The 25,637-nt window shown below is 40.5% G+C and overlaps 1 protein-coding gene across 5 annotated transcripts in view; it reads right to left on the reverse strand.

The window, feature by feature from the left end:
• ATP6V1H (ATPase H+ transporting V1 subunit H) overlaps positions 1–25,637 on the reverse strand; it is a 79,437-nt gene that overhangs the window by 33,355 nt on the left and 20,445 nt on the right. For all 5 annotated transcript variants that reach the window (XM_039526083.1, XM_039526085.1, XM_039526084.1 and 2 more), the window contains exons 5-11: positions 23,748–23,861; positions 22,497–22,601; positions 19,868–19,921; positions 10,633–10,730; positions 8,749–8,941; positions 3,288–3,466; positions 1,912–2,037 (exon numbers count right to left, since the gene is read on the reverse strand). In XM_039526083.1, coding sequence (XP_039382017.1) covers positions 1,912–2,037; positions 3,288–3,466; positions 8,749–8,941; positions 10,633–10,730; positions 19,868–19,921; positions 22,497–22,601; positions 23,748–23,861 — 869 coding nt within the window. The remainder of the gene's footprint in view (positions 1–1,911; positions 2,038–3,287; positions 3,467–8,748; positions 8,942–10,632; positions 10,731–19,867; positions 19,922–22,496; positions 22,602–23,747; positions 23,862–25,637) is intronic.

The following is a 25,637-nucleotide window of genomic DNA, read 5'->3' on the forward strand; positions in this document are numbered from 1 at the left end:
ATCAGTCCACCCTGTGAAGGATAGGGGCAGTGTAACCTGTATGAAGCACCACTAAAAGCAGGCTTTTGTACATCATTATGTGCCACCAACATTTCAAAGTGGTCTTCAGGTGTAGCCTACATCCAAAAGAAACAGCCACAGCTTTTTAGCCTATAGCACATTGAGTAAAATAGCCACTGCTGCTATTGGACATCCAGAAATAACACTTTAGTATCATAGTAATGAGCGTGGCATGAAAAAGCCAAATAGAGCCATGAGGACAAATTAGCGTAATTCTGGTTTGCAATCCTGAGCAACAGAAAGGTAGGCAAAAATCTCCCATCTCCTCAGTGTCCTTCTCCCATACTTCTATCATATATAGGTTCCATGTTGGCTTGCTAGCTCCTATCCAGGCCACAATCTCAAGTAGTGACCAAGACAGCAGATCAACTGGACTGTGCAGTGAATGGAAGATGTAAAGTTGGAGGTCTTCTACACAATAAAGGCACCACAGGCCACACCATCTGGCTAGCACCCCCACAACAGACTGACATGCAGATTGAACAGGGTTTTTTTGTTTGTTTGTTGAGATACTAGGGTCTTTCCTCTGGAAAAGATATGCCCTGAAAAAGCCTCCAAAAAAGAGGAACTCAAGGTTTTGCTGGCCATCATTTGAAAGAAACACTGGTTTAAATTATTGAGCATAGCCCAAGGCACTCCCTGAGCACTACCAGAACCTCAGGGAGAGATTTTTTGCAACTCCAGCAGATGATTCCTAGTTACTATTCTGCTTCCTCGAAGATTGCTCAGAATCAGACTAGAGTGTCAATCTTACCCAAAGCAGAGTGAAAATTTGCCCTGGCATGAAACACTGGTTTCTGTAAGTGAGTCAAGACACTCCAGACACCAACCTGCCTACCACTGGAAACAGTTCTGCTGATTGAGACTTTGCCTCCAGCACAGGATCTACAAAGAAATGACTGCTTGCACAGCCATTGTTAGATCTCAACTTGGCCAGGCTCACACCATGCCTTCTATTTTAGCATCATGTACTCCATTCATCTCCCTGCTTTAAATGTTGCAATCCAGATTTATACAACATTGACATAGAGGAACAAATTAGGAGAAGGGGCACTTTGACACCACTCTGTCAATGGTAAAGGACACACAATCAAAATGACTAACTAGGCAACTAACAGAGCATTCACAGCCATCTAAAAATCCAACTTTCTTGATTGGCTTCTGAAAGCCAGCCAGCCAATAAAATGATAGGCCCTTAGCTCCATCAGGAAAGGTGGGCTCCAACCTCAAAATAGTGCAAGTCCTTGTCACATACAGACAAGGACAAGTAGCTGCACTATTCAATCCCACCTCAGAAACTAGATCAAGAGTGTGGAGTGTAACATATTGAGCCAGAGGTCACACAGAATAATCCCACAGCTGTAATGATATCCTCAACCTCATCACCAAAAAAAGGCATTTAGAAGAGTGTTGGAATGCCTGACAAAATTTTAACTAAGGTAAGGTGAAGTCAGACTTTTGGACTGTATTAGCTGGGATTTCTTCAAGTGTATTTAACTGAAATAGTTTAAAAGCCACCATTTGTGACACTGCAACTGAGTTAAGATGGGTTTTGAATACTTTCTCTATTACATAATCAACATAAGTACCTCGCTCAGTTAATGAAATACAAGCAATTCAACTTCTGAGCAGATGATTCCCACTGCCAAAAAGCCACACACTTTAAACAGTAATATGTTCTGACCTTCTCTTCTCCCTAGGTAACGTTTCTACAAAATTAAATTACAGTACTTAATGCTCATGTTGAAATAAATACCATAGTACACTTGGTTTAAATTTGAACACTGAAAATATACTTTAAAGAACAGTATGAAGAGAGAATCAGAAGTTTATGAAAATTGAAGAACTTACTTCAATAGCTCGTAATTCTTTTCATTTAATCTCACAGCATTCTCTCGCCAAAATTTCTCAGATTTGTGTACAGGACTCCATTCTAATCTTCCTGACTTGAGCTCAGAACTGTACTCATCAAATGAACTAGAGTGCAAAAAACACAGGGTGAAATACTAGTTTCCCATGAATGGGCCTTTAACAGTGTATCAGAAGCTCTACTCCTTGAGAGAGAGTAGGATTTGTAAAGAAGCATAGTTCTTTACAAATCTGTATCAAAATTCTGATTTGGATAAATTGTTTAAAAATATTGGTGGAACATCCTTAAGAAACATAAAAGTGAGCACAGGTTGAGGGGAGGGGAAGAATATCTTTGTTTGAAGTCCTCTCACTTGGCCCACTTCAGAAATTTAAGATTTAGGCTTGATCTACACTAGAAAATTGGGCAGGCACAACTACATTGCTCTGAGGTGTGAAAAAAAATCCATACCCAAGTGGCATAATTAAACTGACTTAAGTCCTTGTGTAGGCAGCACTGGTCGACAAAAGAATTCTTCCATTGACCTAGCTACTGCCTCTTGGGGAGGTGGATTACCTATGCGGATGGAAGAACCCCTCCCATCAATGTAGGTAGTGTTCACACTGAAGCGCCACAGCAGTGCACTGTGCCATTGTAATGTTTTCAGTGTTCACAAGCACTTAGTTGCAGGGTTAAAAAAAAGGCACTCTCCCCATACCTCTACTTTACTTTTACACAGGACATAATCTTAAATTTACTGATATGAAATATAAAATGTTTTTACAAACTCTCTAGCAATCCCATTTTATTCATAAGTGAACTATTCTCCTAAATATGGGATTCCAGATCCCAAGAAAAAAAATCTGTTAACAGTACACGTTTAGAGAAAGCTAAACTGCTTTGTGCATTTGTTAGTGGTTACTAAAGTCTAAAAAGGAATTCCTCTGACCAGGGATCATGGACCCAATTTAGAGATACAAGTTATAATCTAAATTATACATCCAGCATAAATTGGGATAAATGACTCACTAGTGTATTCGTGTTCATTTGGCATTCTATGGGTCTACACTAAGTTTCATATTTTGAAAGTACCAAATTCGACTCCAGTGCAAGCAGATGCAACTCTTGTTGAAAATCCTGCCTATTAAACTGTCAGTTAAGAAGCACATGTGCATAAGCATAGAAGATTTTTCTAGTCAAATATATGACAGACATCCAATTAGAAACTGGATCTTTCATATACTGTTGGGAAGATATGGTATACCAGAACACCACCAGCATATCTACTATTTTCTGTTTTTCAAACATAAATTAAAATCAATAAGTTTGCCAGTATTTCAAGTGACACAGGTTTAAAATCTCATACTATAAAATATACCTAAGATCCTGGACACTCTCACCAAGTTTTTCCAGTAGAAACTTAATATCCTCACTTATGTCTTCATCATCATATTTCTGCTGATCCAAGTTCTCTAGTTGCTTCAGAATTTTGCACTGGATCATAGCGAGAGCATACTCTTGGCGAGTTTCTCTTTCAATAGATTTTTCTAAAAGATTCTGGAAAAAAAAGGTAAAAGTTGAAAATAAATCTTTTACAGTTTAATAAATAGTATTTACTACAGATTTATCTTTCTGCAAATATTCTCTAAGACTAATCTGAATTATGCAAGAAGGTCTGTAGTTTCATCAACAGTATTAATCATTTATTAAAAGGCTTGCTTGGGAGGGCAATATTATGAACTGACAAGGATTCCAACATATTTTGGCCCTAATTTTCAGTTAGGTTAGTACAATTACATGCTCAAGAGTGCCTTTCCAACAGCATGAAAGTGACCAGTTTATATTAGTTCCTATATAATTTTCTATATAAAAAGAGTAATGTAACTGGGAAACACAGTATGAGGAGGAGATGACCAGACCTCTGTGGAGAAAGAAGTGGCTCAGGACTATTTAGAAAAGCTGGACGAGCACAAGGGGCCAAATACACTGCATCTGAGGGTGCTAAAGAAGTTGGTGGATGTGATTGCAAAGTCATTGGCCATTATCTTTGAAAACTCATGTCGATTGGGGGAGGTCCCGGATGACTGGAAAAAGGCTAATGTAGTGCCCATCTTTTAAAAAGGGAAGGAGGATCCAGGGAACTACAGACCAGTCAGCCTCACCTCTGTCCCTGGAAAAATCATGGAAGAGGCCCTCAAGGAATCAATTCTGAAGCACTTAGAGGAGAGGAAAGTGATCAGGAACAGTCAGCATGAATTCATGATGGGCAAGTCAGGCCTAACCTAACGGCCTTCTATGACAAGATAACTGGCTATGTGGATGAGGGGAAAGCAGTGGATGTGTTATTCCTTGACTTTAGTAAAGCTTTTGATATGGTCTCCCACAATATTCTTGCCAGTAAGTTAAAGAAGTATGGTCTGGATGAATGGACTATAAGGTGAATAGAAAGCTGGCTCTACGGGGTAGTTATCAATGGCTCCATGTCTAGTTGGCAGCCCCCAGAAAGCAGAGTGCCCCAAAGGTAGTTCCTGGGGCCAGTTTTGTTCAATATCTTCATTAATGATCTGGAGGATGCAATGGATTGCACCCTCAGCAAGTTTGCAGATGACACTAAACTGGGAGGAGTGGTAGATACGCTGGAGGGTAGGGATAGGATACAGAGTAACCTAGACAAATTGGAGGATTGGGCCAGAAGAAATATGATGAGGTTCAACAAGGACAAGTGCAGAGTCCTGCAGTTAGGACAGAAGAATCCCATGCACTGCTACAGACTAGGGACCGAGTGGCTAGGCAGCCGTTCTGCAGGAAAGGACCTAGGGGTTATAGTGGACAAGAAGCTGGATATGAGTCGACAGTGTGCCCTTGTTGCCAAGAAGGCTAACGGCATTTTGGGCTGTATAAGTAGGAGCATTGCCAGCAGATCGAGGGATGTGATCATTCCCCTCTATTCAGCATTGAGGAGGCTTCATCTGGAGTACTGTGTCCAGTTTTGGGCCCTCCACTACAAGGATGTGGAAAAATTGGAGAGAGTCCAGCAGAGGGCAACAAAAATGATTAGGGGGCTGGGGCACATGACTTATGAGGAGAGGCTGAGGGAACTGGGATTGTTTAGTCTGCAGAAGAGAAGAATATGGGGGGGATTTGATAGCTGCTTTCAACTGCCTGAAAGGGGGTTCCAAAGAGGATGGATCTAGACTGTTCTCACTGGTACCAGATGACAGAACAAGGAGTAATGGTCTCAAGTTGCAGTGGGGGAGGTTTAGGTTGGATATTAGAAAAAACTTTTCCACTATAAAAGAGTGGTGAAGCATTGGAATGGGTTACCTAGGGAGGTGGTGGAATCTCAAGGTTTTGCTGGCCATCATTTGAAAGAAACACCGGTTTAAATTACTGAGCAGGAATCTCCTTCCTTGGAGGTTTTTAAGGTCAGGCTTGACAAAGCCCTGGCTGGGATGATTTAGTTGGGAATTGTCCTGCTTTGAGCAGGGGTTGGACTGGATGATCTCCTGAGGTCCCTTCCAACCCTGATATTCTATGATTCTATGATAACATTTTAGAAAACTAAAGACAGGCCTTGCAATGCATAATTCACATCTGAATCTAGAGGTCAACTTCCTCAAAGTCTGGGCATATTCAGATCAGGGATTTTAGTTCAAGCCCATCTCGATTAGTAAGAACAGTGCAGCAACCAGTAATTTCACTGACTCCAACTATCAGTTCATTATCTTTCACTCAATTTAATCAGGTTCAAATTATGCTATTCAATCAAAGCAAGTCCCTTTTTACTATGATAATGCACATTATCAATATAAAAAAAGCCTCAGTGAGCAAAAGCCATGTTCATATGAATAGGTCATAATATCTTTCAGGAGCAGGGAAGTAATTACCTGGGGGGGGGGGGGAGGAGGAGAAGAGAGAGAGAAAACTAATTGGACCACTAATTTAATGTATGCAGTGTTTTAGGTGTGCAGATCCCAGGGCATTAGAGAGACAAGGTGGATGAGGTAATATCTTTTATTGGACCTGAAGAAAATCTCTGTGTAAACTCAAAAACTTCTCTCTCACCAACAGATGTCAGTCCAGTAATTTAGTGACATTTCTACTATAATGTTTCTCAATACCTTGCTTAAAGATAACCATGTCAAATTTATATTTAGGGTTCTTCAAACTTCCTAGACACGTAGTACAGTAAAACATGATCAATGAGTAATATTCCCTTTAAATACAACCATCAATTTTTTTTTAATTACTCTCAGGTTCTATTGCTGCCTTCAACAGCCAAGCACAACTGAACTGGCTGAAATGGGGGAGAAGGTACTCCCACACCCTCCAATTTCACAATCTGTCATCCTTTACATACAGACAGCTGAAGGAATGTCTAGGCACAGATGGACAATGCAATTCAATATGAATTTATTTCTGATACTTTCTTCCCCTACTTCTACAAATGCCAGGCTTCAGGTTATATGTGATACTTTACTGCTCTCCAAGTTGGAAAAGCTCAATTTTGCAATCAGAAATACCTAAACTGCTAAAGACACGCAATGAATTATGGACAAGAGGTTGTATTTAATTTATGCAGCCCTAGAATTGTCAGCAGGGTCCAGGTTTGCAAGAAGACACGGTCTGTATCTCCTGAGAAGACAGTGTTTGATATATGAGGACTGAGTGACTGTATATTTCAATTATTAAAAGAGAAGATTTAGATTTAAACAACATGTTTAAAAAAGTAAAATTTTGTACCTTCTTGCTTGAGCCTGAGAAAGGATTATAGCAGCTAAAGAAGAGTTTATTTCTGCAGGTCAATAGCATGGATTAGTCTAAGAAAGTCAGAAACAAGAGCTCCTTTTCTGGTATATTAACCGTTCAAGGATAAAGAAACTCGGTGGGTCAGTGGACTGCACTGCTTCTGGAGTACCCCCTCCCCAGCCAGTACATTATTCTAAGAAAGGAGGGAGTAAATCCCACCAAAAAGGTGGGGAAAACATTTTATAGTAGTAAAAATCCAGCAAATAGCCACAACAAAAGCAGGTTGCTATGGAACTGGTGACGCAGAAGTTTTCATGTGCATAGTGGTCAACTAACATTGCCACAGGAATCTTAATGTACTCTTTTGTACTTTATATCCTAGAGCTCTTTAAGGAAGATTCACAAAAACTCCAAAAATACACTTCCTGGAGACAAAGGTATGTTATTGGACAATCCTAAAAACAAAAAGTTGTGTTACCAGACAGCTAGCATAGACTGAACATCCTTCTCCCATCCAGACCTAGAGACTGAGGTGGAGAGAATCTGAGGTGAACCCTCTCTGCAATAACAACAAAAATGGAGGATTCTGGAAATACCTAGCTGCCACAAAGCAAACTATAACCAGAAAGCAGATTCCCATATTTTGAGTTTCTCTGCCCAGTGGCCCCAGGGCATTCTGGGGTTCAAGGTCCAACAAGTTTCAATTTGGGTGTGCAACCTAGAGACCAGACATTCACACACAATTGCGGTAGGGAGAAAATAATTTGGTGGGTGGGTGGGTTTTCTGGGATGGTTACGAAGACCAGAAGGTTGCCTTTTAAAAAGTACAAAAGTGCAATAAATATCACTGCTGAAGTGCATAGCTTGCAATTTAAGTTCCATACTCCACAAGTTTTAAATTCTTATAACTTTGTTGAACCAAAAATAAATTAAAAAAAAAACACCACACATTAGGAAGGCTGAAACTCATAATGAAGATTACAACCTTGTCAGGCTTCAAGTTTCCAAATACAGTAATTACGTTGGAGCCCAGCCAAAACATGTACAACTGTAGTTCTTTCCACAAAAAGGACGTTTCCCGTGTCCCCACCATCCTCCCTCAACTAGCCATTTTAATTCCCTATACTATACACATGATCACATTTGAAAGGTGTGCACATAAAACATCCAATGCGTGGGTGCAAGAAGGGATGACACATACAAACCAGAGTATGTTTGCGCATGTGTGCATGCACACACAAAGATTCAGGAGGCCACAATGCTTTGGTATTATAAAACATCTTGATAGGATCAGCCATTTTCAGATTTACTGATATAATATTGCAGCAGAAGTCAACTACTCAGTGCTCTTATGTGGATATCTCATCCCAACATACATTACACTATCTATGCTTACGCCAGTCTTGCAAAGTTTCTCCTCAAAAAGCTTTATTTTGGACACATACATAAAATCATTTTCTGTCAATCACAATAAAAGGTTGGTGAGTAGATTTTCTGCCTGAGCTGGTACATTTTTATGAAATATCTGCAAGGCCAGTTTACCTATTTACTAAGTGTTAAAAGAGTGGTTTCAGAGTAGCAGCCGTGTTAGTCTGTATCCGCAAAAAAAAACAGGAGTACTTGTGGCACCTTAAAGACTAACAAATTTATTTAAGCATGAGCTTTGTGAGCTACAGCTCACAAAGCTCACAGCTACACAAAGCTACAGCTCACAAAGCTCATGCTTAAATAAATTTGTTAGTCTTTAAGGTGCCACAAGTACTCCTGTTTTTTTTGTTAAAAGAGTGTCATTCTTGTGTTCTAACACCAATTTCTGTATCAGCATTTTTTAATACATTCTGTAAATAGGATTTTTTAACAGAATATAGAGGAACAACGAACATTCATATTGGGATCTGCCAGTTCAAGAAGGCACAGAAAGCTGCATCCTTTTTACCCTACAAAGAATCCACATATTAACTCTGAAAGGAAAGTCAGAGTTAATGTGGACTACACATCCAACCCAGCATGCCAGGAAATAATCTATGGAAACACTTAGGTAAGAGACAAAACCATGTAAATCCACTACAATTACAGTCAACTTCACTTACCCGAAATGCTGCAAGGATAATTCTAGTTACTTTCTCTTTGACAGATTCTTGGAGAATGTCAGACAGAACTGGAACAATATTATATCGACGCAGATATTCACACATTTGAGGACTGAATGCCAAGAGCCATATGGAGAAAATCATCTGATACTGGAGCTGGAAGCCACATTTGTTACTCAGGACTCCCATGATACTGAAAGACATAATTAACATAGGTAGCAGTGCAAATGTTTCACAATGGGCAAGTGGACTGTGTATATGACCCTGAACATGTAAGATTTTCTTTAAATTAATGTTAGCCAGAGAGCTCATTGGCAAAAGCTAAGAGTTTTAGGTATAAAACTAAGGATTGGATGAAATCAGTAGTTCATGGTCCCCAGCGCTTGCACTTATGTGATCAGCCTAATCACTTTATTCAGTGAAGTTTTCATTTTTAACAGGTTACATTTCCAAGCCTTATGGTTGCAAAAAATGTTTTCCAAATATGACCTAATGCAGCACTGTCTGTTTTCAGATTAACAGCCAATATATGATTAGAGTAATCTAGTGAATGTTAATGTAATTAACATACTTCATTGTTATTTTAGGAGAAACTTGCATCTACTCTGGGATTGCATTATGGAGCTGGAGAGTGGGCAGAGAGCACAAGCAAAGACAGACCATTTTCTTCCGATGTCCCCAGTCTCATCTTGGACTGTAATAATTTAAATACAATGTATGCAAAACGCAAACTAATGAACACACCATTCATGATGAGTCTTCTAACCGCAGCCTGTAATCAGAGTCATGCCAGGTCATGAAAGTCACAAATACATATCACCAAGCATTAGACGGGACTATGACAACAGTAATATATCTGCTGAACAGAGCTTTCGTGTGTGTGTAAAACAACAGATAGAGCTGGTCAAAAGTTTTTAGATAATAGAGTTTTTTGATGGAAAACACTAATTTGATTAAAACAATTTGTTTTGTTGGAATATTTTGATTGTCAAAATTTTACAAAAAAATATCGAAGTGCTTCATTTCAGCAAAGTCAAAGCACTTTGTTTCAACTTTATTATTTTGGCTTTGAAATTTTATTATAGTTTATTACTATATACTATTTGAAAGACACATGTCCTTTTAATAAGGTAATTGTGCAGCATGTTGATATTTCCAAAACAAAGTTTTTCAGAATTTTCATTTCACTGGAAATTTTGACTTTTTGATCCCCTTCAAGGCAAAAGGGGATTTTGAAGTGTCAGAATTTCCAACCGAATGAAAATTTTGAGTTTCAATCAGCTCTAATAACAAGTCACTTACAATACAGAGGTTTACATAGTGATCTTTTCCAAGTAAGGCCAGTGATAAGTTTCTGAACTCATGCACCATTTATTCCTCTTTGAAAGAAATTGACAGGGTTTGGGTAGAAAGTGATCTACTAAAAACATTACATAATAAAATGGAGCTATAATTCCAGAAAGTATAACTCTTCACCAATACTTGCAGTAATCTTTAATGTAAGTTTCTACTGGACCTTTAATTTTTATTTAATCTGTTTTCAATAACCTGCAGTATCTCAGTCTCATATATAACAAACCCCCAGCATGGTGCTCTAACCTTTAAGACAAATAGCTATGATCACCTTTAAGTTATTAATAGAACAACACTTTATGAAGACCTAAAAATAGTCATGTGGCCTCAATTACCCACATTTTTCAGCTCATTTGTTTGCATGCAAGTGTTACTATATGAGCACAAATAAGAATTTCATGGCTACAAGTAAGAAAGTTTTTTGAAAATTAAGCCTAAAGAGTTCAATTGCAAGGAAGGTCATTTGGGGAATAGCCTATTGTGCATGTTTGAAATGTAACTAATCCTGCATAGAGTAAGAAAGATACTCACCAGTTCACCCCATCTGCTTCTACCCATGCAAAACGATATTCATTGACCCTGAGCATCAGCTGCAGGCATCCAGCAACACACTGTACATATTGGGAACTCTAAAGAGGAAACAAGACCACCGCCTTTATTTTTATGATTAAGGAACTAAATAGTCTTGAAATTTTGTAAAAATTTCAGTAGGCCAGAGATATTCCTGTTCTGGACACTAGCTTTCATAATAGCTATAAAGGCTCTGGTTTAGTCTTCATACACCAGTGTTTCCTGAACCGTTCAACACAATCTTTATAAGGGAGTACAGAAAAAAAATTACTACAAATGTGAATTTTTGGAAGAAAGCATCAAATTGAAAGCCATTTTTCTAAAAAATGGATATACCATATGTCCTGCAATGGTGTGTCCATAATTCAGTCTAAACTAGTGCAGGAGATGAATCTGTGCAACTGGCTGCTAGTAGAAGCTCTAGCAAAATATTATTAAATCTGTACTTATGACTGTGACCGGATTTGCTTTATGGAAGTGTTCAAGTACCATTAAAAAAGGGAGGCAAGTACTCAGGCACGCAGGAACATGCTTCACTGTTTCATACACCTCCAAATTTTTCTGCTAAGAAAATGCTTAGAAACCTGTGCAAGTCCTTTGAAAGGTTACTGAATTTCTGACTTTATGAATTGCAGCTTGAGAATGTTACCTTCACCACCAGCTTTTCTCACAATGAAGTGGGATGGCTCTCAAGAGGTGAAGTGCTACCTAGCCTCTTCATATTAAGAAATTAAGATTTTTGTGACCAATCATTAATACCTCTTGGGTAGTACATTAATACTACGCCTCTAGTCGATATAATGCAGTCCTTGGGAGACAAAAAAAAAAAATCTCACCGCGCTATAGGTGAGACCGTGTTATATCAAACTTGCTTTGGCTCTCCCGTTCCTTGTTCCCTGACCACCCTCTCCAGAGATCCCTGTCCTTAATCACCGCCAGGAACCCACCCCTTATCTAACCCCCCTGTCCCCTGACGGCTACAACTCCTATCCACCACCCCCTTCCTACCCCATGACAGGCCCTCACTGGCAGCGGCGGGATGCGGAGCCCCAGCCTGCTCCACTCCGCCACCTCCCAAGCGCAGCACTCCACTTCCAACCACCGGTGAGTGCGGGGAGGTTGGGGAAAGGAAGCCCTGTGGCGGGAAGCGGAGCAATATGGCCCCAGCTCACTCCGCTTTCCTTGCCCCAGCCATGTCACTGGGGGGGGGCGGGTGTTGGGGAAAGGTCTGGCAATCACCTGTGACAGGAAGTGGAGTGCAGTGGCTGGGAGCTGGCAGAGTGGAGCGGGCTGGGGACGGGAGGGATCCCTTCCCCCAAGCCCCCTCCCCCAAGCAACACAGCTGGGGCGAGGGAAGCAGAGCGGGCTGCTCCTGGGCCCCTTCCCCCCCCTGCTATTCCCTCGAACCACTCTGGGACTACAGGGCCCCCAAAACTGCCCTGCCCTTCCAGCTCCTGCCTCCCCCCAAAACCCTCTGCCCCTTATCCAACCCCTCGGCCCCGGCCCAGCCCAGGACCCTTAACACACTGCTCAGAACAGCGTGTCAGAGCTTTACCGCGTTGTATGTGAACCCGTGTTATATCAGGTTGCGTTATATCGGGGTAGAGGTGTACTTTGCTGGTATTTAGAAAAAGTTGACACTTGATTCCATGGTGGAAAATGAATATTCTGTCAATGCAAACAAGGTAGAAACGTTCATTGGAAAGATTGAAAATTGGTCTTCCAGAGCACAGAGAGGAAATATGGAGTTCCCTTTTTCTCCCCAGTATGATGGGAACTGCGGTGTCAGTCAGGAACAATTCAGCGTTTGAGCAACTTCAGATTTAGCTGCAGAACTATTATTCAAAGCTTGCATAAAAAAAAAAAAAAAGGAGGTGGATCACTAACCACCTTCCATTCAACAGACCACTGAGTCTGCAGCACCAGCAAGGCCACTGAGAGACAAAAGTCTAGAAGTTGCTCTCTAGCGAGGATCTGAGAAAACGGTCTAAAGGAATATCACCTTGCCTTTATTGAAGTTCTCATCTTCTTACCTTTGTGATTTACAAGTGTTATTAGAAGTTCCTTCATTTAATGGAGACCTAGAACATAAATCCCTATACTTCAGAAAATCTAAGCAGTAATCAAACTAAGATGGTGGAATACGGAATATTGCCACAGATTTGGCAGCTAACAGGATTTCTTACAATAGGCAGATTTCCTGGAAAAATCAAGAACTCTAACTATAATCTTAGCTCTGTCACAGAACCCCTCTATGGCATTGGATATAAATTCAGAATCCCCAGGGCAGAGATTAGAGTGAGAAAAGGACACAAGGTGATGGTTAGTCATGCATCTTGAGCAGACAGAAGAATTACCATAATGTAGTGCGAGGAACTGCTCTATACTTATATAAGCAAACAAAGGACTTTGGTTTCACATGCACAGGCATATTCAGATGTGTTTTATAAAATAGCCATAGCAGCAGCACTTCTACCTTTATATAACCAGAAGCTGAAGAAGACCACTCACTGATAATTAACAAGGACATTTATTTCAATCGATAGTATTGGCTTTCATAAATCTTGCAAGTAGAAGGTAACATAGATTCATAGAAATCACAGAATATCAGGGTTGGAAGGGACTTCAGGTTGTCATCTACCCCCTGCTCAAAGTAGGACTAATCCCCAACTAAATCATCCCAGCCAGGGCTTTGTCAAGCCTGACCTTAACATGGATGGAAGCATCTGCTGTACAAACCAAAACTACTAGCTCTTGAAACAAATTAACTGTATAAATCTCAAAAATTTTAGTCATTTATCTGCAACATAGGAAGTATCTCTATTACTGAAACTAAGAATTGCCAGATCTTTAAGACACAATCATAAAAGTTATCTCCCAATACTGCTTTCAATGAAAATAAAATAAACCCTCATTTTTCATTAGGATGAGCCATAATTTCCTCATGTCTGCATAAGAGGCTGTCATTGCATCCTAAACTCAACCTCAGTTTACATACTGAAGGATATGTGGAAGTAAGATTACTCACTGTTCTAAGGCCCTATGACAAGGGCCATCTGCATAATGGAGACTTGAAACAGCAGTATTGCAAAGGAGTGTCTGAGAATGTTTCAATCTCCACTTTTAGGCCTTGTCTTCTCTAGGAAAAAATTAAGGGGGTATTTTTAACCCACTTTAATCTAATCTGCATTAAAACTTTAGTGAAGAACAGGTAAATTGCAGTTTTAACCCACATTAGCAGGTAACAGTGACCAGTTAACATGGGTTAAAATGACAACATACTTTGTTTTCACAAACCCAAATTAACACCCTAGTGAATGCAGTTAAAAATACATCTTTTTCCTTAGTGAAGATACTGTTTTACATTTAAAGGAGATGCAGCAACTCCAGGTGTATACTTATAAATCTCCTAAAAAGCCATTCATGCCTTTAATTTTAACACATTCTTTGGACCCTAAAAATCATCAAGTGTCAAACTGTTTATCCTGCCACCACTTTTGCAAGAGTAGTGGAGTGAAATTTCTTCACTATGCCACAACAATATAGAAAATTGAAGTTATGAGGTTCACTTTCACCTGCTATGTTGCCAAATTGCATTCTGAACTGCACTGCCTATATCACACAGAGGAACTGAGTCTAACCTTCCATTATAAGCCAGTACACACTGCTGTTTCCCAGTGTCCAAGGCCGAGGAGACAAAGTGTGGAATTCCGCTCTCCTCTTCAGAACTCAGTTTACTCAAGTAAGAAGGCTTGATAATGCCTAAGAAAGCACTAAACTTTCAAGGTACGTTTTTGTAGCTGCATATTGTAGAGGTTTATCTGGGGGGATTTTATATGCAATATTTTCTGCAGTATTTACAATAGGATACCTTAAGGAGACAGAAGCAACTTACCCTCTGAATTTCCTTTGCTGCCAGTCAGAGTTTGATACAGAACAGCTAGTGTTCAGTTTTTAGTATTTAATTGCCCCTTCCTTTCCCCATCTCATAACTGGAATGATGCTACCACTGCCAGCTCAATGCAGATGTAATTGTAATATCCTGACTCAATGTGAATTGATAAGCAGAAGCACTAGTGTCCCACACATTTCATTATCAAATACCATTATGCAGCACATGTTTTAGATCAGGGGTCGGCAACCTTTCAGAAGTGGTGTGCCAACTCTTCATTTATTTACTCTAATTTAAGGTTTTGCGTGCCAATAATACATTTTAACATTTTTAGAAGGTCTCTTTCTGCAAGTCTATAATATATAACTAAACTATTGTTGTATGTAAAGTAAATAAGGTTTTAAAAATGTTTAGGAAGCTTCATTTAAAACTAAATTAAAATGCAAAGCCCCCCGGACCAGTGGCCAGGATCCTGGCAGTGTGAGTGCCACTGAAAATCACCTCACGTGCTGCCTTCAGCACCTGTGCCATAGGTTGCCCTCCCCTGTTTTAGATAAATACTTTTGTTTCTTGGTGCCATCAAGTGGCAAAATTGTGTAGTACAGCTTGAAATCAAACTTTTCTATACTTGCCATCACAAAGACTCTGCAGTCAGAACATCTTAACTGTTCATCCATATGAAATTAAACAGTTAAGCTATCTACTGCCCAAGTAGGTTGCATTTTGTTAAAAAAAAATGTAATATAGATTTTAAAGTATTTAATATATCCTTAAGTTCACACAAGCGCATTTGTTTTCTGCAGAACTATATTTTTATAATTCAAGAATTTTGATTCAACAGGTACAACATTTTGAACACAGAACAACAAACAAAAAGCTAAACTATTTCACTGTATTCTAGAAGGTCTAGAAGACATGACATGTTTCAAGCCAATACAATTTCAAAGAGTGGCTAATAAGCCCTTGGAAAAAGTCAAAGTTCAGAACTGAAATGTTGACTGTTCTTAATCAGATCACCAAAAAAAAAAGACTAACAAAGCAAAACTGGATTATTTTGCATTCAGATGTCCCTATTTGTTTTATCTAGACTTATGCTTCACTCATTAAGATTTCTGTTTTCATAGAATATCAGGGTTGGAAGGGACCTCGGGTGGTCATGTAGTCCAACCCCCTGCTCAAAGCAGGATCAATACCCAACTAAATCATCCCAGCCAGGGTTTTGTCAAGCCTGACCTTAAAAACCTCTAAGGAAGGAGATTCCACCACTTCCCAGGCAACCCTTTCTAGTGCTTCACCACCCTCCTAGTGAAAAAGTTTTTTCTAATATCCAACCCAAACCTCTCCAACTGCAACTTGAGACCATTACTCCTCCTTCTGTCATCTGGTACCACTGAGAACAGTCTAGATTAATCCTCTTTGGAACCCCCTTTCAGGTAGTTGAAAGCAGCTATCAAATCCCCTCTCGTTCTTCTCTTCTGCAGACTAAATAATCCCAGTTCCCTCAGCCTCTTCTCATAAATCATGTGTTCCAACCCCTTAATCATTTTTGTTGCCCTCCGCTGGACTCTTTCCAATTTTTCCACATCCTTCTTGTAGCATGGAGCCCAAAACTGGACACAGAACTCCAGATGAGGCCCTCACCAATGTTCAGTAGAGTGGAACGATCACGTCCCTCGATCTGCTGGCAATGCCCCTACTTATACAGCCCAAAATGCAGATAGCCTTCTTGGCAACAAGGGCACACTGTCGACTCATATCCAGCTTCTCGTCCACTGTAACCCATAGGTCTTTTTCTGCAGAACGGCTGCCTAGCCACTTGGTCCCTACTCTGTAGCAGTGCATGGGATTCCTTCTGTCTTAACTGCAGGACTCTGCACTTGTCCTTGTCGAATCTCAAGATTTCTTTTGGCCTAATCCTCCAATTTGTCTAGGTCCCTCTGTATTGTATCCCTACACTCCAGCGTATCTACCACTCTGCCCAATTTAGTGTCATCTGCACATTTGCTGAGGGTGTCGTCCACGCCATCCTCCAGATCATTAATGAAGATATTGAACAAAATGAGCCCCAGGACTGACCCTTGGGGCACTTCACTTGATACCGGCTGCCAACTAGACATGGAGCCATTGGTCACTACCCTGTTGAGCCTGACCATCTAGCCAGCTTTCTGTCCACCTTTTAGTCCATTCATCCAGCCCATATTTCTTTAACTTACTGGCAAGAATACTGTGGGAGACCGTATCAAAAGCTTTGCTAAAGTCAAGGAATAACACGTCCACTGCTTTCCCCTCATACACAGAGCCAGTTATCTCATCAAAGAGGGCAATTAGGTAAGTCAGGCATGACTTGCCCTTGGTGAATCCATGCTGACTGTTCCTGATCACTTTCCTCTCCTCTAAGTGCTTCAGAATTGACTCCTTGAGGACCTGCTCCATGATTTTTCCTGGGACTGAGGTGAGGCTGACTGGCCTGTAGTTCCCCAAATCCTCCTTCCCTTTTTTTAAAGATAGGCACTACATTAGCGTTCTTCCAGTCATCCAGGACCTCCCCCAATCGACATGAGTTTTCAAAAATAATGGTCAATGGCTCTGCAATCACATCTGCCAACTCCTTTAGCACCCTCAGATGCAGCACATCCAGCCCGATGGACTTGTGCTCGTCCAGCTTTTCTAAATAGTCCTGAACCACTTCTTTCTCCCCAGAGGGCTGGTCACCTCCTCCCCATGCTGTGCTGCCCAGTGCAGCTGACCTTGTTCGTGAAGACAGAGGCAAAAAAAGCATTGAGTACATTAGCTTTTTCCACATCCTGTGTCACTAGGTTGCCTCCCTCATTCAGTAAGAGGTCCACACTTTCCTTGATTTTCTTGTTGTTGCTAACATACCTTAAGAAACCTTGCTAGCTACAACTCCAAGTGTGATTTGGCCTTCCTGACTTCACTCCTGCATGCCTGAGCAATATTTTTATATACCTCCCTGGTCATTTGTCCAATCTTCCACTACTTGTAAGCTTCTTTTTTGTGTTTAAGATCAGCAAGCATTTCACTGTTAAGCCAAGCTGGTTGCCTGCCATATTTACTATTTTTACTACACATCGGGATGGTTTGTCCCTGCAACCTCAAAAGGATTCTTTAAAATACGTCCAGGAGAGCTGGCTTCCTTTCCCCCTCATGTTATTCTCCCAGGGGATCCTGCCCATCAGTTCCCTGAGGGGTCAAAGTCTGTTTTTCAGAAGTCCAGGGTCCATATTCTGCTGCTCTCCTTTCTTTCTTGTGTCAGGATCCTGAACTCGACCATCTCATGGTCACTGCCTCCCAGGTTCTCATCCACTTTTGCTTCCCCTACTAATTCTTCCCGATTTGTAAGCAGCAGGCCAAGAAGAGCTCTGTTCCTAGTTGGTTCCTCCAGCACTTGCATCAGGAAATTGTCCCCTACACTTTCCAAAAACTTCCTGGATTGTCTGTGTACCACTGTATTGCTCTCCCAGCAGATATCAGGGTGATTGAAGTCTCCCATGAGAACCAGGGCCTGTGATCTAGTAACTTCTGTCAGTTGCTGGAATAAAGCCTCGTCCACCTCATCTGAAGTTTCATACCGGAGCTCTGAGCAGTCATACTGCTCTCTTACATACAATGCAACTCCCCCACCTTTTCTGCCCTGCCTGGCCTTCCTGAACAGTTTATATCCATCCATGACAGTACTCCAGTCACGTGAGTTATCCCACCAAGTCTCCGTTATTCCAATCACATCATAGTTCCTTGACTGTGCCAGGACTTCCAGTTCTCCCTGCTTGTTTCCCAGGCTTCTTGCATTTGTGTATAGGCACTTAAGATAACTCGCTGATCGTCCCGCTTTCTCAGTATGAGACAGGATCAGAAGATCTAATAATCCAGTTTCCTCATCAATTAGAGAAATAAATTATGTTTACACCTATATTTAACAGGTATATACACATTTTTAAAAGCCATCACCACTAAGACTATCAATAATGGGGAAGCTGGTTGTAATTCTGCTCTCAGAAGTCAGTAGTATTCCAACAGAGTCCTTGGTCTTAGCTTCCTATGGGTTTACTTTGAGACCTCTGCCTCATGTGCACTCAAGGGAATGAGTGGGAACATGCAGAGTGGGATATTCAGACTCTGTGATGAGTGGCCTGATTTGACTCCCAGGAGTCATTAGAACCTGGCAGATTCCAAGTCAGGCCACTCATCACAGAGTCTGAATATCCCACTCTGCATGTTCCCACTCATTCCCTTGAGTGCACATGAGGCAGAGGTCTCGTAGTAAACCCATACAAGAAGAAAACAGTATAAAAATAAGCCCCAAGGGGGGAGAAAAATAAATTTAAAGGTGTAAACATAGGAACACCTTTAAAATGAATTCTCCCTTGTCCCAACTTCTCCCTTTCCCCCACCCCATGTAGCTTTTAGAATTGGTTATAGTCTGAGCCTCTTTTTAAATTGATACAGTCAGGGTTAAAGTTTGGTGAATAATAAGAACATAAGAAAGGCCGTACCAGGTCAGACCAAAGGTCCATCTAGCCCAGTATCTGTCTACCGACAGTGGCCAATGCCAGGTGCCCCAGAGGGAGTGAATCTAACAGGCAATGATCAAGTGATCTCTCTCCTGCCATCCATCTCCATCCTCTGACGAACAGAGGCTAGGGACACCATTCTTACCCATTCTGGCTAATAGCCATTTATGGACTTAGCCACCATGAATTTATCCAGTCCCCTTTTAAACATTGTTATAGTCCTAGCCTTCACAACCTCCTCAGGTAAGGAGTTCCACAAGTTGACTGTGCGCTGCGTGAAGAAGAACTTCCTTTTATTTGTTTTAAACCTGCTGCCTATTAATTTCATTTGGTGACCCCTAGTTCTTGTACTATGGGAATAAGTAAATAACTTTTCCTTATCCACTTTCTCAACATCACTCATGATTTTATATATCTCTATCATGTCCCCCCTTAGTCTTCTCTTTTCCAAGCTGAAGAGTCCTAGCCTCTTTAATCTTTCCTCGTATGGGACCCTCTCTAAACCCCTAATCATTTTAGTTGCCCTTTTCTGAACCTTTTCTAGTGCTAGAATATCTTTTTTGAGGTGAGGAGACCACATCTGTACACAGTATTTGAGATGTGGGCGTACCATGGATTTATATAAGGGCAATAATATATTCTCAGTCTTATTCTCTATCCTCTTTTTAATGATTCCTAACATCCTGTTTGCTTTTTTGACCGCCTCTGCACTCTGCAGAGACTGTTTAATGTTTTAGGAGGCCACTACATTAACAAGTTACAAAGAGATACTCACATCACTGGTTGAGACTGTTCCTGTTTCAATAACACCCATGGTACCACGAAGTTTCTAGTGCAAAAACAAAAATTGTTAGCTTTTCTTGTTAAGTCAACTATATTGCTATTACAATAAATTTATGAAAATCAGGATTGTCCCTTAGCCCTACAGTACAATTTCCACTATTTTATCCAGGCCAGTTGAGTGTCCCAAATGTCACTGTCATCCACTACTTTCATTCAGAGACTATTCTACAGCTGACCAGATCTGTTGGAAAGTCCATTCACATATGACAAAACTGTATCTAGCTAAGTCAATTTCTAATGAGGAAAAAAAAAAATCACACTGATTCTACTCTCACAAATCAAGACTACAATAACTGGCAAATAGTGAAGCATCCTCTCACAATCCAATGTTTTGGATTATCCCTGTTTACACAAAGGTGGCAACAACAACAACAGAACAATAATACCCAAGTGGTCCAGGACAGTGTAATGAGATACACTGAAGCACATTTTCTCCTTTAAGTTCTTGTACATAACACCTATTAGAGTTAGCCTCAGAATGGTGTAAGCAGAAAAAGACTATAATCCTGCCTTGGATAATATCAATAAATGACAGTGAAACTGCTTGAAACTTCAGGAAGCAAACGCAAAACTAAGTGTAACTCACACACCTTCTGGGTGTGGTGTTTTGTCCCAGCTAGTGGCACCAAAACCACTTAGAGACAGTTAACTGAGTCTGCTCTACAGCCTTAGCTAAGAGCCAGCTGGCTTTTAGCTCATGCAATAGAAGCTCATGCACTAAGCTCCAGAGGTCCCAAGCTCAATCCCGCCTCAACTGGGAAGTTTCTGAAACTCAGGATGCGCTTCCTCAGCTAGAGGAAGTATGTAACCCACACATCTCCTGGGTGTGATGTTCTGTCCCATCGGGGGGGAGGGAGAGAGAGATTAATAAATTTGCTCTACAGCCTTAGCTAACAGCCAGTTAGCTTTTGGCTCACACACTAAGCTCCAGAGGTCCCAGGTTCGATCCCACCTGCCAACGACCGGGGTCTGTTGGCATTACATAAGCAGTCCAAAAGAATCCAATGTGAAGCTATATATTGGCCAATGGCACTGAAGTATAATTTTGACATAATTCAAAGTAATTTCCCTGCCTAGAAGAGAGTCAGAATTACTTCCAGACATCACAAAATACATTTCAAAATTTTAAAAGGTGTATTTATAACAATGTTCTTTATATTTCAAACTCAACTGCAAGTGACCTAAAAACACTTGAATCAATTTGAAGATATCAAGGCACAGCTCTGAGTTTTTAAAAATAAAGTCACGCTTTTAAGATTCTTGCTTTTATAGAAACCATATGGTTGTCTTCTTCTAAAGGTCCTTAATTTCCAAAAATATTTCTGAGTAAAGTTCGGTCAGAAAGCCTACTGAACTGAATGACACAATTTATTAGAATTCAGTTTCACTCCAACACACCCTTATTAGAGAATGACAAACTGTTTGTTTTTGTAAACAACCTTACACAAAAGTAACACCACCCATATGAAACAGCAAAGAAACATGGTTTTGCTTCCGAAGAACAAGTCATTCTTACTATACTGGAGCTATTGTCACATGTCAATATTGCTCAAACATTTATGCATTTTTAGGTGGCTTCACAGTTTCAGATGTTTCAGTCTAAGGGGAACAGTTCAAAGAGGAACAACTTTTTTTTTTTAAATGGACTCTTCAATCTAGCAGAGAAAGGTATAGCACACTCCAGTGGCTGGAACCTGAAGTCAGATTAAGCCCAACTGGAAATAAGGCATAAATTTTCAACGGAGAAGGTAATTAACCATTGGAACAATTTACCAACAGTTGTGGTGGGTTTTCTATCACTGGCAATTTTTAAATCAAGATGGGCTATTTTTCTAAAAGATCTGCTCTAGGAATTATTTTTGGGAAGTTCCATGGCCTGTGTTTTACAGGAGATCAGATTAAATATTCACAATGATCCCTTCTGGCCTTGGAATCTGCCTAAGAGTGCAGTTACACTCCAGAAAGCAACAAGAAAAGGAGTTCTGTATTCATTTGCTATAGATGATTTCCAAAACTGTTCAGCATACAAGTCAAGACATGATTTTTTCGCCAAGTGCAAGCCCTCCAAAATAAAAAATATGGGATCTGAAATAAAAGGATTATGTTCTCTCTCACTCAGTCACCAGGAGTCAGCATCTTTGTTATTAAACATAAAAAGCAAAATGGAGTGCAGTTTGCTCTCTCATAGCTGTGCAGACTCTGTGGAGATGGCACTTTTCAATCAATCACGAAAATAGATATGCTGAATGAGAATGTGCTTGTTTCCCCTCCCTCCCCAAAAATCCTCCTTTTCTTACTATAGTTGGAATTGAATATACTTTCGAATACTGTACATGTGAAGTTATAATATTTCTTACTTTAGAAAGCAAGTCTAAGGATTTGAGAGTTAATTGTAACTGGTAATTACTGAAGTCTAAAGCTTTTTTTAAACAAACAACACACATTTTGTTAATATAGTTGCACATTTACACTTTATATACCTTTGCAGGGAGGTTTAAAAATGTAAGCCTTTTGAGAATGCATTCTAATTTTTTGTTTAACTTTAGTTTTTTTTTTTTTACCTGTGAACTAAGTTGAGTTTTAATCCAGTTGAAGTAATAATTCAGATCACTGCCTTCCATCAGCTCTTTTCCCCAGGCAGCCAATTTGGCAATAATTCTTGCTGCCTGAAAAAGAATTTGGTAAATAGTGATCAAAGATTGAATGGAGAAAAAAAAATACTGCTGTATGCTTTGGAAACCAATTTTGGGGAAAATATTGCTACTTACACAAATACTGCTGCTTTATTCATTTTTCAAAGCAAAGCCTTATAGTCTGATTTATTTATACCTAATATTTGTCCTTCAGCTTTTTCTGTTGGCTCGGCCCCTCATTAGTATGCAGAAGCAGTGTACACAGATCAGAGGTTATAAAATAAAAGAAAAATCTAAGACAGCATTGTTGCAGTCTAGGGCTTGGTCCTGCAACTGGCTCCTTTCGGAGGCAGGTGTCCGCCAACATAAAGCCAGTTGCAGGATCTGATCCTAATTGGGTATTTTTCATTAATGTAAATTTGCTTAATTTTAAATATTTAATGCTCATAAATATCAATACACAAAGAAACTTTAAATAAGTACATGAATCTTCTGAGGAGGAAATGGTACAACATAGAAAACAGGTTTTCATAAGTAGTTCTTCACAATGCCTATGACATGTGAGAAACATACAAACTGGATCAGTTTTCTATGCCTACAGTCTTCCCAAGACAATTTATATGCATTCAAGGAATTTTTTGAGGAAAACTGTCAAATTATGCAGCAGGACTTGTACATCCTGCAGTACTCCAATGCAGCAGACAAGAGAACCTATAATAACCTCAACTTTTACAAATAATATATGAAAGTGAATAAAAAAATTACTGTGCTTAAGGTTTGAAAAGGTGCTACAAAATTTTATACTAAAACACATAGTTACAGAGGAATCATTGGGTGGCGGCTATTTTCTAGTAACTAAACAGATTTCTTTAAAGAAAACTGTTTTTAACACAGATATTCCCTGATCAATGAGATGGGAATGATAATTCAGAACAAAGAACCATAGTTCCACATAACACTATTTTGATTCCCAGGAAAAGCAGCATGTATTTTGTAACAAATGGACATGCAAAATTTGTTTTGTGATAAAACTGGTTTGCCTGACTTGTAAAAGAAAAGCCTTTTACTACAAAAGGAACTTAAGTTTTTTTTAAGTTTTATGAATCTGCGAAGTCCAAAAGAAAATAGGTTTATATTTTCACCACAGCATCTTTGGAGACAGACGCATTTAAAGCTTACCATGTGCACAGTGAAGAGATCTTGGCGGTTCAACATAGGCAGAAAGTAGGACCATGCAGTGCTCTTACCACGTTTTGCATAGTCAAAGAAAATACTAACACGCTGATGATTTTCCTGCAAAGAGAGGGGGAGAGAAGGAGAAGCTCGTCAGTATTTCAGTCACAATTTTATGTTATTTTTTCATTACATTGTCTTAGATTCTCACGAAGTACATTATGAGAGATACATTTCCTGTGTCAATCCCTCTCATTTTAACTACTACCACATACCATTGTTGGATAGCCAAAGTGTTGAAACCCAGACTTTAACTGCTATTCCATGCTGGTTCCCCATCAACCCCTAAGAGATCGATTCCTCTCTCAGGGGTCGTCTACAATACGAGTTTATATCGAATTTAGCAGCGTTAAATCGCATTTACCCTGCACCCGTTCACACAACTAAGCTGTTTATATCAATATAAAGGGCTCGTAATATCGATATCCGTACTCCTCCCCAACGAGGGGAGTAGCGCTGAAATTGATATTGCCATTTCGGATTAGGGTTAGTGTGGCCGCAATTCGACGGTAGTGGCCTCTGGGCGCTATCCCACAGTGCACCATTATGACCGCTCTGGACAGCAATCTCAACTCGGATGCACTGGCCAGGTAGACAGGAAAAGCCCCGCAAACTTTTGAATTTCATTTCCTGTTTGCCCAGCGTGGAGCACCAATCAGCACAAGTGACTATGCAGTCCCAGAATCAAAAAAGAGCTCCAGCATGGACTGTACAGAAGATACTGAAGCTGATCTCTGTATGGGGAGATGAATCTGTTCTATCAGGACTCCGTTCCAAAAGACGAAATGCCAAAGCATTTGAAAAAATCTCCAAGGCTATGATAGACAGAGGCCACAACAGGGACTCAACACAGTGCTGCGTGAAACTTAAGGAGCTGAGACAAGCTTAACGGAAAGCCAAAGAATCAAATGGACGCTCACGGAGGAAGGGAGGGGGGACTGAGGACTCTAGCTATCCCATAGTTCCCGCACTCTCCGAAAACCATTTGCATTCTTGGCTGAGCTCCCAATGCCTGAAGAGTCAAAAACATTGTCGCAGGTGATTCAGGTTATATGTCGTTAGCTTCCCCTCCCCCCATGAAAGAAAAGGGAAAAAATCGTTTCTCAACTCTTTTCAATGTCACCATGTCTACTGGATGCTGCTGGCAGACGCGGTGCTGCAGCGCTACACAGCAGCATCCCATTGCCTTCCCTTCCTGATGGCAGACGGTACAATATGACTGGTATCTGTCATCATCCCGTGAGTGCTCCTAGCTGGCCTCGGTGAGGTCGGCCGGGGGTGCCTGGGAAAAAATGGGAATGACTCCCGGTCATTCTCTTCTTTAAGCTTTGTGTTCTGGAGATTCAGTCCTGCCTGGAATATCATAGCAGATGGAGGCTGTGCTCCCCCCACCCCTTCATGACTAATGGAAATTCAGTCTTGCCTGGAATATCATAGCAGCTGGAGGCTGCCTCCCTCCCGTTTTCATCTCTGATTGCAGACGCAATAAAGTCAGTGTTGTTTCTTATTCATGCATTCTTTAGTATTTCATCACACAAATGGGGGGATAACTGCCATGGTAGCCCAGGAGGGGTGGGGGAGGACGGAAGCAACAGGTGGCGTTATTGCAGGGGCACCCCCTAGAATGGCATGCAGCTCATCATTTCTGCAGGATGTCTGGGGCTCTGACCTGGAGCGGCTGTTTGCCTCTCTGGTTCTTTAGTAGACTTGCCTGATATTCTAGGCAGGACTGATTCTACCTTTAGACAAAACTTAAAGAAGGGAATGACCTGGGGAGTCATTTCTATTTTTGTTTATGTGCTCCCGGCCAACCTCACCGAAGCCAGCCAGGAGCAC

This window comes from Mauremys reevesii, linkage group 2 (assembly GCF_016161935.1).
Source record: "Mauremys reevesii isolate NIE-2019 linkage group 2, ASM1616193v1, whole genome shotgun sequence".
Lineage (NCBI taxonomy): Eukaryota > Metazoa > Chordata > Testudines > Geoemydidae > Mauremys > Mauremys reevesii.